This window comes from Ursus arctos, unplaced genomic scaffold, assembly GCF_023065955.2.
Source record: "Ursus arctos isolate Adak ecotype North America unplaced genomic scaffold, UrsArc2.0 scaffold_2, whole genome shotgun sequence".
NCBI classification, from domain to species: domain Eukaryota; kingdom Metazoa; phylum Chordata; class Mammalia; order Carnivora; family Ursidae; genus Ursus; species Ursus arctos.
The window spans coordinates 17,350,020-17,365,136 of record NW_026622874.1 but is presented as its reverse complement, the minus strand read 5'-3'; the positions used below and the strand labels follow the sequence as shown (position 1 = coordinate 17,365,136).

General features: G+C 44.4%; 1 protein-coding gene across 2 annotated transcripts in view; it reads left to right on the top strand.

Moving 5' to 3' along the window:
• The window catches only part of ASTN1 (astrotactin 1), a 290,412-nt gene that overhangs the window by 207,715 nt on the left and 67,580 nt on the right, over positions 1–15,117 (top strand). For both annotated transcript variants that reach the window (XM_026509292.3, XM_044387798.2), the window contains exons 12-15: positions 4,104–4,270; positions 7,091–7,285; positions 8,708–8,835; positions 14,993–15,097. In XM_026509292.3, coding sequence (XP_026365077.1) covers positions 4,104–4,270; positions 7,091–7,285; positions 8,708–8,835; positions 14,993–15,097 — 595 coding nt within the window. The remainder of the gene's footprint in view (positions 1–4,103; positions 4,271–7,090; positions 7,286–8,707; positions 8,836–14,992; positions 15,098–15,117) is intronic.

The window sequence follows — 15,117 nt, the reverse complement described above, 5'->3', positions numbered from 1 at the left end:
AAAGGGAGCTTGTTTTGAGTGAGCATTGCGGTTGAATATCTTATCAATCAGCCAGGTCAGGCAAGGCGGACTCAGCTGCGGGAAAGTGTTCCTCTTCTTCCAGAGGCCCTGAACATGCTCCCTTGTCCATCACTCGTATTCATCTGCCAACAGAGCATTCGCCTCATAATCTGAAACTGAAGGGTGTGTGTCTCAGGCTCAGTGAGATTTGACTAGACTCTTAAGTAATCAATCAACCAAAAATCATTGGTAGTAAAAGAGGGGAGACAGTGGAGAAAAGGAGTTGAATGGGGGAAAATCATTTTAATCTCATTAGCAAATGATGCCTTATACCAGTAATAAGTCAAGAAGCCATGAGCATCTCATGAAAGATGATTAACCTTGTGTATTTTAGGGGTCACTAAAATATGAGCTCATTTATTGGACCTTCTTGATGGGGGAGGGTTGTTGCCATAATAAATGGAGTTTTCTTTTAAAGCCTGTAGTTTATAAAGGCTCTGGGATGGTGAAATGTAACCTATGCAAAGAGGGGTTGATGTATGAACTTGGGGCTCAATCCTAAGCAAACAGTTCTCTTTTAAGGAACAAGTGAAGGCGTTGTCCATAAGCCAGGAGATGAGAATGGCCAACATTTGCAAAGAGAAAATGCCAGCTCATCCTGGAGATAGGATTTCTCTCCTGATGACTGGGCTCTCGCTGCAGATACTTCTAGGAAGAAGGCATGGTTTGGAGCCTGTGGTTTTCTTTGTATTTAGATTCAGATTTTGAGGAGTCTAGAATGTGAACACAACAGTACAAGAAGCATGTAGGTGAAAACAAAAACAGTGTTACACGGTGGGAAACTTGATTGACCAGACCCCTTGGAGAATGGGTGTACTGGTTCAACCAGGGTTGAGAAGAAAACTCTATTTTCTGTTTCAGCCTTTTTTTCCTGGAAACCTTTCAAAAATATTTTTCTCTGAACTGCAGACCAAGTAAGTTACAGTGCAGTGAAGATAATTGCATCTTTTTCAGTGATTGAGGATCTTGTCTTGCCTTCAGGGTCATTGCTCTAGACATTTTGAGTGTTTTTGCCTTATAAATATATGCATCGCTAATATGTGTGTGTGTGTGTGTGTGTGTGTGTGTGTGTGTGAAAGATGGGGGACTGAGAAAGACAAAGAAAAGAAAGGAAGGAAGGAAGGAAGGAAGGAAGGAAGGAAGGAAGGAAGAAAGAAAGAAAGAAAGAAAGAAAGAAAGAAAGAAAGAAAGAAAGAAAGAAAGAAAGAGAAGAAAAAAACAGGGAGAATATTAGGCTAAACCTACAAATCCATAATTGATCCCAGAATGTACTCTGGGAGTTACTCAAAACAATCAGACAAACAAACAACAAATCTACAGGATTGCTTTACCTGTTGACGTATTGAATTGACTCTATTTCTTTAGGGATTCCAATGAATCCACATTTTCTCACTCCCGAGAAGCAGCACAGCAAAGGAGAAGAAACAGACATGAGCTTTGGGGTCAAATAGATCTAGGTCCAAAATCCGATTCTGCCATTTTCCACCTCTGTGACCTTAAACCAGTTACTACTTAATCTGAGTTTACTCTTCTGTAAAATGAGGTGAAAAGAGTCTATCTGTGTTGTTGCCATTGAAGATAACACATATAGATTGTCTGGCACATAGAATGGCTTAATTCCTGACAGCTGTTATTATTATTCTAGCTTTGCTTGTACGAACAACAACAAAAATGCATCTTGGGCAAGGCAGCTAACTGTCTTCTCTCCAGCTCTCCTAAGAGAGCGTAACTATCAGGTGGTCCAATTTGGCATAGCAGCAGGCATCTAGACATTAGGGCCAGGCAAGACGCGGATATGCCAAGCTTTGGAATTCTGGAACAAAGCCTGCTTGGGTTTAATTTGGTGAAGCCTTTGTCAGAAGTCATGCTTGATGGAGCATTGTGAAAAAAAGCAGGTGGCTAGGAAGATGGGAGTCCTGGCTGGTGAGCTAGCCAATGCAAGGGTTGAAATCACATTCAGTGGGAGGACTGGCGTGGTCTCTACTTTGATGGCTTTTCTCAAGCTTTATAGAAGGAAAAAAAGAACACCAACTCATGGCAACCAGAGCAGCCCATTTAATTCCAGTCAAACTTCCACATCCATGCCGGGGCAGCCTCACAGTGGTGAAGCCAGCTCCCTTCTGGTGGCACATCTGGCCTAACAGCTGGATGGCCAAGGCAGTGGTTGGGTGGGGGCGCTAACAAAACGTGGGGGGCCATCCTCAGCCGCCTCATTTGCTTGTTTACCGTCATCTGAAACATCTGGGTTTGCACCGCATGGGGCAGCCCTTGGAAGCAACTTTAAATGCCCTCACCTTCCAGCGCTCCAGCTGGCTTCATGCGGAGGAAGGGGATGGACCAGCCTGGGAGCCTGGCGGGCCCACAGAGGGGCCATTTGTTTGGGAAATTGCAGAATTAGTGTCATCCAACAGTGCACATCCTGCTGTGATCTTGGGGGGAGGGGAGGTGTGTTTTCCGGGGCACACCTGCGGCAGCTCCAGGCTACTGGAGCCAAAGTGCTTGGCAGTCAAGAGAAAGAAACAGGCAGTAGGGCAGGAGAGGGGGTGGGGGGGGTGGGGGCGCGGTAACACTGTTCCACCAAGTTTTGAAAGTTGTTTTTGATTTGGTTGTGGCTTGAGGGGAGTGTGTTCATTAGCTGACAGTATGTGCATAGAGCACCTCATTACAAGCAGGTCAGATCTAGACAGACCCCCCGCTCTGCCCCATACTAGCTGCTTGACCCTGGGCAAGTTATCAGCCCTCTTGCAGCCTGTGTGAAAGGATCCGCTGTAGTGCAGACGTGCAGGATCCATTGAACAGACAGAAGAAGCAGGAAGGCAAAACATCTTTTTGGACTTACTTGGTGGGCTCCAGTGCACCGAATTCATGCATGAATTGGCAGTGTTAATGCTTTCCACAGTTACTAAATGAGGCTAATATAGGGTGTTGCCAGCGTAATGCCCAGCTCCTACGAAGTGTTCAGTAAACAGTAACTGTTGTGTGAGAGACTGTTCGGGTGTAAGCTAAGGATGGGCCAGCCGAGTCATGGACCCCATAGCCAGCCTGCCAAGTTTCGGGTGTGGTCCTGCCGTGATCAGCAGTGGGACTTTCACAGAGTTTTCTGTGCCCGTGGTTTCTTCACATGTCACATGGGGCTGATCATACTACATACTCCAGGGGATGTTACAAGGGTTGAATGAGTAAGACAGACAGGACTTAGACCCGGCCTGGTGCGCGATGGGGGCTGCAGGAGCGCTCCTGCTGCTTACCAAGCCCCTTTGTCTTCCCCAGATTCTGGCTGACATCTCTTCCTGGATTATCTTCTTTGCTGGAACTCCTGGGGAGTTCACTGAGGGCATAGCAGTGCAGCGAAGCAAATTCTTTCGCAATAAGAGTGTCCAGGACACTGGGATAAAGCCCAAAGCCAAGTGTAGCACCGTGGGTGACCATGTAGCAGATGCCCTTGTCTTGCATCTTCTGCAGGGTGTCCTCGAGGCAGGGAGGTCATGAGTATGGCCACTTCTACCAGGAGAGCAGGGAAACCCCCCTCCAGGGTCACAGAGAAAGTCCACTTCCTCCTTCCAGCTGGAAGCCCTCGCTCTGTCCATTCCCTCCAACCCTGTTGACTATCTGGTACCAACGTTGGCAATGTGTTTGCGTGTTAAAAAAAAAAAAAGTCCTACTAATACTAAGTGCAAACAGCAGCACTCCTTCCCCTTGGTCCAAAGAAGTCTCTGTTAATGCTGTTCCATTCTGGTCCGCCACTTCCACCCAGTTGGGAGTCCAGCACACCTCGCCCTGTCTTGCTGTGATGTTCCCTTCCTGCCTGTTTGGAGGCAGTGGCTTTAATGCAAATGTGTGTGATCTGTGCCCAGAAAGAAGCAAGATGTCGAAAAGGTCACTTGCTTTTAAAGGGAGTCCAGTGTAGTGGGAAATTCGTGCATTAGTTGCCAATGTTAATGGTTTCAAGGCTGAGTGCTAAAAATAGGCGTCAGTGGTTACGGTTCCCCGAGAACCCAGTCCCCTGATTCACCTCCCTGCGTGGTGGTTTTTGATTGTGCCAGTGCCCGTCCGGACTGAGCCCCATGAAGGACAGCTCTGGCTGCTATGACCGCCACATTGGGGTGGACTGCTCAGATGGCTTCAATGGCGGCTGTGAGCAGCTGTGTCTCCAGCAGATGGCGCCCTTCCCGGACGACCCCACCTTGTACAACATCCTCATGTTCTGCGGGTGAGTTGCCCATGAGGCCAACCAGCTTGCTGGGGTGCTGGACATTCAGCGTTAAAACCAGGAAAGGAAATCTAAAAGAACCGGTCACCCTAGGCCAGTGCTGAGGCTCTGAGGAAAGAGCCTTTCGGGACAGGAAGAGCAGCACTTTTAATATCAGAGTTGGGAGGCCCTTCAGAGAAAGTCTAGCCCCATCCCCGTGGGAGAGGAACCTGACCACAGTCATTGCCTGCATATATCAGAATTTTCCAGACCGTGTTCCCTGGAACTATGTTAACGTGTTTTGTGATGAAAGGATTCTGTGGTCCAGAAACTCTGGAAAGATTGTGTAAAGCTGATTAATTATCAAAGAAGAGGAGGGGGGAAAACTTTGGAAGAGTGGAAACATCACTGAGTTCTGTCCCTGAAGGCCCACCCTCCCACAGACATGCTAATTCCTCAGGGCAGTTCCTCCACAGTGGGGTTCAGCGGCTCCCTCAAGACTGGGAGCTGGTAAGTGGAAAGATGAGGATTAGAATTCAGGCCCTCTGCGTTTTTTTTTTTTTTTTTTTTTTTTAATTCTGTGGTTCCTTCAAAATTTAAATTTACACCTCTGACTAGAATTATATTTAAAGACCGTTTCTTATTATAGTTATAAAGTAAATAGCAATTTGACCCATCTTTATACACTCTTGGTTTGCTTGTCTGCCCTTCCTTCCCCTTTCCTTCCCCTTCCCTTCTGCTCTCTCCCCACTCCTTCCCTGCCACCCCCTTCCCCCACCTCTGTCTTCCTGCCTGTCAGGGAGGGTGCATACTTTAGGCCATATGCCACTGGGCCGCACAGATGAATGAAGTGCTGTTCTTGCCCTCAGGGATCTCCTACTCTAAGAGGCTTGCAAGGAAAATCAGGGTTTATAATAATACAGCTCTGCCCTTTTGGCTCTGTCGCTAAAAGCCAGTGCCTACTGAATACTCAGGACAAGATCATTGGGTGGAGTCGTAATGTTATTTTATTGTATTTCATCGAAATTTATTTCTTTTCAATTGACAGTTTTTACCTTCAGTTTCTTGTAAGATACCATTCCGTAAACGGAAGTGTGATCTAAATGTTAATGTCTCTATGATGTTATCGTGATGGTTGACCCACTTCAATTCATAGAGATAAATTTATAAAGTCTTTAATAAACATAGATTTGTGCACCCGGTTTGTGCAGAGACTCTAGCTAAGTGTTAGATACAGGATAGGGGTGTGGGACAGTGCGGAAGGGGGAGCTGTTGGGACACTCAGGAGGGACGGGGAGGGAATCAGCCAGCTTCACAGTTCTTTCCAGAAACAGTAAGTTACGGCTCCTGGAAGGAGCCACTTCACCATCTCGTCCCAGACCTGGGCTGGAGCCACAGAATCGTTTGTGGGTCTCCCATCACATCCGTGGCCTGCACTAACGCCGTAGGTTCCTAACCGGACTCTGTTATTTCAGCTGGGATTCGGTGTTTGGGAAATTAGCACTCTCCAAGCCATTGCAGACGCCAAAAGAGTCCCTTGACTTGCCATTTCTATGTAAAGCCTAAATCACCTGCACTGATAATTAAAGAGCTCTAGTCATGCCTGTTAACACAAATACGTAAGTGTAAATGGGGGATACAAAGAGTTAAAGTTCCGGTAACTGGACCTCATTTGTCCCTCTGCTGGTAATACGATAAGATTTGATGAGTATTTGCTGTTTGCTGAGGACACTATAAGTCCTTTAAGTTCGTTGTCTCTCGCGATCTTCTCAACAACCCTGCAAAGCAGCTTTTCCCCCCGCCTTTTACAGATGTGGAAACTGAAACTCAGAGAGTTTCATCAGCTGACCTGAGGTCACTCAGTAAAGGGCAACATCACTGCTTCTCACCACTTAACGCTATGATTATTTGTTCCTCCATATAGAAGAGACATCTTTACCTTGTTGCGACAATTACCATAGATAGTAATAAATGATGTGTTTTAATGTCATGAGCATCTGTAAATTCTAAATCTGGTATAGTTTAAGGAGAGACCCCCATGAAATTAATATGCTTTTTAAATGACAGGTTTATCAAAGTAGTGCTTGAACTAACAAATTATATTCTTCTCAATATAACTACAAATAAGGTCCAATTAATGACTTACGGGTCATTGAGCCTTGTTTACCAACATCAGTATTGCTCTTCCATTAGAGTAACTGTCCATGTTTAATGGGGAGGGACACCAAGGAGGTGTTCACACGGCGTGCCCTTGTGTCTGTTTAGTTCAGGAAGGCTACTGTGAATGGAGGGGGAGTTAATATGGGATGATCTTGTGTTTGGATACATTCAAACAAAACACAGTCAGAAGATGATCAGTCTTTCTAATTTCTTAGTTGACTTGTCACAGGACCAGATTAGAAGGTTATTAATTTCTTAAGCACAGTGTCACTCCTTTCACTGCCTCATTACCCTCCAAACAAATGCAGGGTCTGGCCACATACATGGTCTTGGAGAAAGGTTCTAAAATATCTCAGATTTAAGTGTGGTAACTCACTTACAAGCTTATCTCCAGTGATTCTTACCCCGACCTGTCTGGGAGAGGATCCACTTAGCAGAGGAAGCACTCTAAAGCTCTGAAAGCACTTACCTGCAAAGGAAAGGTGAAAGATTCCCTCCGGTCACCTAGGTTTGTAAGCTTAAGAAACTGAGATCTAAAGAGGACAAAATCGAACTGAGATACTCATCATGTTTACCACCCAACACCCTCCCAGAGGCATTTCTGCCCAATCTGTTGGGTTGAGTTGACTGCATAGCTCGTTGATGGAACAACTTTTTATCTTGAGTTTCCTACCGTGTTAGGTGCATCGAGGATTACAAGCTCGGTGTGGATGGTCGCTCTTGCCAACTCATCGCAGAGACCTGCCCAGAGGGAGGAGACTGTGGGGAAAGCAGGGAGGTTCCCATGAACCAGACCCTCTTTGGGGAGATGTTCTTTGGTTACAACAACCATTCCAAGGAAGTGGCTGCAGGACAAGTGCTGAAAGGAACATTCAGGTGAATCTCATGTCTATGGAACTGGTTACTCATGGCTACTGATGGCTCTTCTTCCCTGAAGAGCTTTAAAGTCAACATAAACGTTTGCACCTTGGAGCAAGATGAACATGATCCTAAAAGGACAGGTTGTGTTCTCGCCCATGGTCTTCTCCTCTTTCCAGAACTCGGGACCCATGCTTCCTCTAGGTGAACAGTAGAGTGTTAAATTTCTATCTTGCCCAGGTAGGGACTGCAAGATTTTCCGTGGAAGGCGCTAGAGAATGCTCACATTCTGTTTGGCTCTGAGTGGAAGAATCAGTGTGTCAGTCAGTCTAGAATAGCAATCCTCAAGTATGGCCCACAGTTCCTGAGGGTCCCTGAGATCGTTATAGGGGATATTCAAGGTCCTGCCTTTTCCAACTACAGAGAGGCTGGGTTTTCTTCATTCACATCAACCCAAAAAATACCTTGCAATAGTTGCATGCAGAGGTGAGAATCCAGCTGTTTTCTATTAAGTCAGATGTTTAAAAAATTTGCAAAAAATATAAAAAACATCACTCTTCTCATCATTTTTCATAATACGTTCAGATCTAATGGGTTGATTATTGTCATATTTAGATGGATTAATACATATTTCTAAAACTTCTCTTTCAATTTCTAATATGGTAAATATGGACAGATAAAATCCACACAAACAAAAGCTACTTGGAGTGTTCACTTATTTTTAAAACTATAAAGGGGTCCTGAGAACAAAATGTTTGGAACCATTGATTTAGAACATTTCTTGGAGAGTCTCCATTTGACCCCTGTTCCTATTGTCTCTTAGGCTATTAGAGTACATCTTCCTCAGAACTCATGCTTTCCGGGAGATAATGATGATGGGGGGGAGGGGGAGGAGGAGGAGAATGTCATAATATGAACCAGCAATTGATAGCAACCTAGGCCTGGACTCCTGTGAGCAAACCAATAGTAAGTATCCAAACCTGTTCTTGAAGTCAGTTGCTGTTTCTGTTACAGACTGTAGGCTTTACTAATATTTCCCCTTTTAGGCTGGGATTTCATTTGCCAGTGGCAAGCAGTAATGTGTCATAACCAATCTTGTGGCAGCTAGAATTTTCTCTGTAGTCTAGAAACGAGACTGCGTCTGTCTAGGTCTTGTGGAGGGTGGATCAGGAGTAGCGCCTGGGAAGGGAGGGAGGGAATAATGTTCTCAATCTTCTGAGTAGACGTTTTCAACTGATGTCTTTCTTTTCTGTCCTAGCCCTCACCCTGCCTCTCACACCCTGTCCTGTTCCAGACATGTCCATCAAGTGGGGTTCACTGGGAGGGGAACCTCTTGGTCCAGGAAGAATTTTTTTTTATTGTAGGTTGAGCTATAGATTGCCCACCAAGGAGTGGGGTTCACCTTGACACTCAGAAATGAAAATCTGCTTCTGTTTCCAGGCAAAACAACTTTGCTCGAGGTTTAGACCAGCAACTGCCAGATGGTCTTGTGGTGGCCACCGTTCCCCTGGAGAATCAGTGCCTGGAGGAAATCTCGGAGCCCACGCCTGACCCCGAGTTCCTGACTGGTGAGTATGCCTCCTGCCTTACTCAACTGGCAAAAACCAGGCAGCTCCCAACAGTTTCATAAAATCAAAACTCTTGACCTCTCTTGTTTCCATTTTCATTTCATCGCCAGTGATTTCCTTGATACACAATAAAAGCGCAATTCTAAAACACTCTAGTAGGATTATTTGTCAATAAATTGCCAAGATTATTATATAATATCTGCAAATGGTCTAATAATACCTTTCTCTGCTAGTCTTATTGGGATGCTTTGAAAACAGATGGCATAATAGATGGGTCAAAGTTCAGAGGTCTCAGTGGATTAGAGGGAGTAGAGTCAGAGAGGAGGTGGACAGCTACCATCGCCTAGATATCTGTCACTGGGGCCACTGGGTTCCCTGGCAGGTACTTACGGACCAGTGTGAAGGAGGAGAAAATGACAGAGCTTTGTTGTCAAATGACCCAGACTTTGTGTCACGGCTCTGCTACTTCCTAGTTGTGTGACCTTAGAAAATGCAGTCTCTTGGGGGCTCATGGCTCTCGTCACAAGTTGGAAATAATGCCCCTCAATGCTGTTTTGAGCCCATTGATATTCTTCCCTTGGGCTCATTATGGAAATAAGGATGGGTTGATTGGGAAAGGCAGGAACTTCAGGGGCTACTCCTCCTTTCTGAGCCTCTGAAGACCACCCTCCCATTAATGCCTCCTGGACCAAACAAGACACTTCAAAGGGTCCGATGGACCCATAAGGGGAAGCCAACCAGGAACTCAGTATCACTTGCTAGAAAGTTGAATGTGAGCTCAGTTCCACTGCTGGCTTGCTCATTTCTCCATTATTTTTCTCCCTTCCTCGTTCTATATCTCCCTAATCCTGGACCTTTCTGTCCTTTTTTCTTTCCTTTTCTGAAGAATGGATTGTGCTGAGGGCAAGCCTTTTCAAGATATCAAATTCTGTTTAAAACTTTATTTTAGACCTAAACCAGATGATAAGTAGGTCTGTCTGAGGGAGTATTGTGTAGTAATTAATCACATAGACTCTGGAGCCTGACAGCTGGGCTCAACTCTTCACTGGCTGTGTGATCTTGGACAAGTTGCCTACCTTCACTGTGCCTCAATATTTTTACTTGTGAAAATGAATATAAAACTGTCTTTCTTATAGGATGGATACAAGGAATAAATAAATTAATATTTGTAAAGTTTTTAGAATAGTTCCTGATGCATAGTGAGATGTACATTTGTTAAATATATAAGCATATCCAGGAAGAAAAAGAACAAGAACATTCGAACTATCAAATAGTGTTTTTCCTATAGAAACAGAGGGAGTAAGAGAGAAAACAATTTCAATATATTCTGGACCAGAAATAAATGTCATCAAAATCAGTTGCTTTCTGAAAGATGACACACTCACACATGCACACACCCTAAACAGAAAAAATTAAGATGCAGCCTTTGGACATATGTCTAAAGCTCCCATCTCTAGTATTAGAGAAGCTGGCTTTCTTGTTTCCACATCATTTTCTCAGAAATGCTCCCTGTGTGTGTGTAAAGTGTATGTCAAGGGAGGTGGGAGGTGACACACACAAAGAGGACAGGTTCCACAGCAGAGATATGTGTCTTCTGTTTAAAGAGCCACCAAGACCTCACATGTAACAATTTATTACAGAGGTGAGGAGATGTGACTGCAGTTGCTAGGCTGAGGGGACAGAGAGTTGTCCTGGCTGCTACCTGAGGCTTTTTTGGAGGAGTCTGTGGCTAGATCTGAGAGACATCAGAAGACCACGTTTGAATCTACATCTTTGGAAATAAGGATCAAATCCAAACTGGGTCCTCGTCTACAACAGAAATTTCTTTCTCCCCAATGCCCTTGGACCTCTCTTAATTTGGCATATTAGAGGTAGAAGGAGTAGAAGGATGTCCATATGGATCACTTCTGTTCTTCATGGCCTTGAGAGAGTCAAGTCTAACATTTGATGTACAAAGGTTTGGTCTTGTTTTTTTTAAAGCCCAGAATGACTAGAAGAATTAAAGAGATGGTTGACCAAATTTCTCCCGTATTAACTTTCTGGTTCTGGTAACATTTTAATTATATCTTTCCTGAGAGTCGCATAGAGAATATCGTATCATGTTGTACTAGGTGCGATTATAGGTCATAATCCCCATAAACCTACAAGCTTAGAAGATTTTAGAGCTAAAGTGATCTTCAGAATCTTCAACCTCAGCATTTATAAGCACGGTGGTGTTTTTTCATGAAAAACCAGTGCTCCATTCATAAATAGGTTCTTTCTTTAAATACATTTGGAAAGACTATAGTTTCTACCTCTCAGCACTTTGCAACACCTTAGCCTAGAAAGACAGGTCCCAAGCAGCCCTATACTGAAGAAACCCCTTCTACTTCACTTGACCCAGCAATTCCCGAACCTGTTTAACCAGAGAATCCTTTGTCACATAATAACTGTTTCCATCTTTCAGAATTATTGGTTTGAAGAACATACTGGAAAATATTGATTTATGTGCTTTATCTTGCTGAGTGCTTCCCTCTTCATCGAAATAAGAGTTAAGAACTCCGAGCTTCGCCAGACTTTTTGGTGTGACAAGTTGTGTGGAAATAAATGAAGAGCAACCAGATTAAAACAGGTGAAGGCTACTCATTCAGAGCTGGCTGTAGCAAAGGATTCAGCCACCATCACTTGCATTTTGGCCGAGACTGAAGGGCAAGCAGAGGAGCAGGAGAGCTTTAGAGGAAACAAGGGAGGGCCTCGGGTGTGCCCCGATCGGAGGCTGTTGGCATGTAGGTGGGCCAGCTAACTACAGAGGAATGAGGCATTCTAGGTAGGTGTTCAGGAGTACATATTTGCCTTTCTCTGGTTGGACCTAAGTTGGAAGCAAGAACAAAAATTAGGAAAGCTGTCAGTCATCGATCAAGTCCTGGTCATGTTGCCAGTTTTTACAGAGCATACTGTTTGGCTTCCTGGACTGGTCGCTAGAGATGGTGATCTGACTTCTCTAAGTCTGATTTATAGACAGTAGACTAGCTTCTTGGGCTGGTTACTAGAGATGATAGGTTGGTTTCCTGGGCTTTTTGTGTCAGATTATGGGTCAGAGTTCTATTTTTATATATGATCTGGCCATCGCCCGTTTGTATTTTGAGTCTCTCAGTTGAGAGAAAAAAGAATCCAGAGGCAGACCAAGGAGGGAGAAGAGGCTGCTGGCCACATTCATGGGCCAGTGGATGCCATAATTGCTCAGTGTGTGTGAAGATTTAGAGCTCTGATCTCTCTGGAACTTCTTCAGGTTCATCTGAAGGAAACATACTCTTAGGCATAATGCGTTTCCATGACATTTCAAATAAAATAACAGAAGAAACCAATCTTCCCTCCCTCTCTTCTTCCCTTCCTCCCTCCCTCCCTTCCTCCCTTCTTCCCTCCCTTCCTTCCTTCCTTCCTTCCTCCCTCCCTCCCTCCCTTCCTCCCTCCCTTCCTTCCTTCCACAGAAGTGTATTCAGTCATTCTTTTTTTCAAGCATAGGTAGGGGAAAGCATGTTCTTTCTTGAGAAAACATAGAGATATTTTGTTCGCTAAAAGACTCATTGAGAGATATATTCCCAAATAATAATAAATTAAAATAAAAAACTAGAGCTGACTACATGTCAAGGGCACACTGAGAAAGAATCCTATGACCCAGCTAGAAAATACGTACTTTAAAATATCCCTTTCTTTTTAACTAAAGGACATATTATCCGTATGCAGGCTCAGAACAACGCCTCCCAAACACTGACAGTTCGCACCTGTCTCCCTGACTCTGGTGGAGCCGAGATGCGCTCAGTAGGATTGCTGTTCAGCGGCTAAGCGTTGGGGCTCAGTATCTTGGCTCATCATGGGTGAACATAGGACAACGTCATCCCTTCCTATCCCCTGAAATCCTTGCTTGCTTTATTCTTTCTTCACTCTGTCATTCTGAACTGAAGCCCAAGAATTTATAACAAAAGCGTCGAGGAAGAAACGGCCAGTGTACACAATTAGGGGTGATGAAGCAGGTGACGATCATAGACGCCAGGCGTGTATATGATGCTTTATGTTCTTCTCGGCGTGCTTTTATGCCCAGAACTTTATCGGGTTCTGGCAACCTACCTGTGAAGCAGGTTAAGATGAATGCCAGGATCGCTACTTTCCAGATAGGAGAATGGAAACGCAGGAGGTGCCCAGCCCAAAGTCACAGAGCTGGTCGGAATCGCAGGATGGAAGAGGAAGCAAGAAGTCACCTCAGCTAAGCCTCTCACTTACAGCTGAAACCACGGGCAACCAGAAGATCCCGCAGCCAGGTGGCCAGAGAGAAAGTCAGTCGGGGGCGGGCAGCAGAAACTGCCCCTCCAGCCACACGTGTTAGAACTCCGGCCTCCTGGTTTCCTGCCCGTTTCCTTTCCCGCTAGGAAACAACTCCATTAAAGGGAATGTTTTCCAATATACTGAAAAGTCTTCATTGATTGGGCTTGCTATTTTTTTTTTATTAGTAGGCTTTTTGAAATAACAGCAAGCGGGTGAGCTGACGTAACTAGAGAACGCACGTTACGTGCAGTACGTGCAACAGTTCAACAGAGCATGCACGCTTATGCTCTCAGGAAATGTGTCTTTAAGGTATGCGACTGGGGTGTTAACCCTGTAAAGTTCGAGTTTCATTCATATGCTTTTAAAATTAACCTAAAGGTGAAAAGCCAGGGTATGTAGTAGTATGACTATTGTCACAAAGCTTCATGGCCCAAAAGAAGAACATTTGAAAGAAAAGAAGGACTGAAAACCTTCTTTTAGTTTCAAGTAACGTATCTCTGATTGCCCGACATGAAATTTAAGCAGTTGATTCACTAAGCACCCCTTCTGACCTTTTTGCTTTTTTTGCCTTACCGATAGTTATTCCTGTATGATTTACACCGAAATGGAAATTTGGCAGTTACTCAGCTAATTTGATCAGAGTTGACAAACAGCTAACCAATCCCGCCCCCTCTTCATCCAGTTTATGTATTAAGTTAGTTGATTTAGCCTGAAGGAAGCATGGGTCACAATGGCAGGATCATTCAGTATGTATGTCTGTATTATCGCCATTATATTCATACACATTATACACATAATATTTACACTAGGTATCTATCTAAAGTTTCTATACATATTGCCATTCTATTTACATATATATGCACTTACACGCATGCATACACATATATATTTATTCCTATAACTTATGCACCTAGCAAACGTTAGGCATAGAAATGAAGCTAAAACTGGTTTTCTAAGCTTAGCAAGGTGATTTTTTTTTTTTATTCCTTGTGGTCTAATTATTTTGTTTCTGTAGCAGTTTATATTTATAGTAATGACTAGAATTCAAATAGGATACCACTCTTTCTCCACGGTGCTCAAGCAGGAACAACCCATTTCAACGCATCTAAGTGGCTACAAGGGTGTGCTTGTTGAGAATAACGTTGGACGAGTCCCTTGGCTTCTCAGTTCTCCCCTTGGTAAAAGGGAGACCACAAATAAAGCGTCTGTTACAGAGTCTGGCACATAGATGGCACTCCCCACAGGGCCACCTTGCCCCTTGATGACTGCGTCACACTGACCCTGTCCCTCCTGGTGAGGAAGAAATCAGCATTATCAGCTTCAGAGTAATTAAAATGTAAATACTGAACACAAATCAGTTAAATGCGACAGAAAAATCAATGTTATCAGGTACGTGAACTGAGTCAATTACTACAGCTATTAAAGAGTAAAACTCGCGGGTGTTACAGTAAGTCTAGCGTTTCACAGAAATTTACTAAGGGAATATTATAGAAACGTTAAGAACCCCACCCTGTCTCAGATACATCTGGAACTCCATCCTGGCTCCACCTGGTGGCCTAGGGCCCTTAAGCAAACACCCTCCCTGGGCCCCAGTTTCCCTGTTTATGAAATGCAAATCATAACACCTGTCTTGCACTAACCACGTGACTTTATGTAAGCAGAGTATGCGGAGTGCTTCGCAAAATGTCTGCCGCAGAGGAAGGGTTCAATAAATGAGAGCTGTTGTCACTGTGATTCCAGAAATTCTCTCCATCAAAGAATGCTTTCTCGTCTTTTCACAATGACACCTGCTAACCCAGTAGGCTTGGGACCTGAGAATCAATCACACACACTGAGCCCGCGTCTCCTCTGTCCCCAGGGATGGTGAACTTCAGTGAGGTGTCTGGATACCCTGTGTTGCAACACTGGAAGGTCCGGTCTGTGATTTACCACATCAAACTCAACCAAGTGGCCGTCTCTCAGGGTGAGCACAGCGGCAAGCCG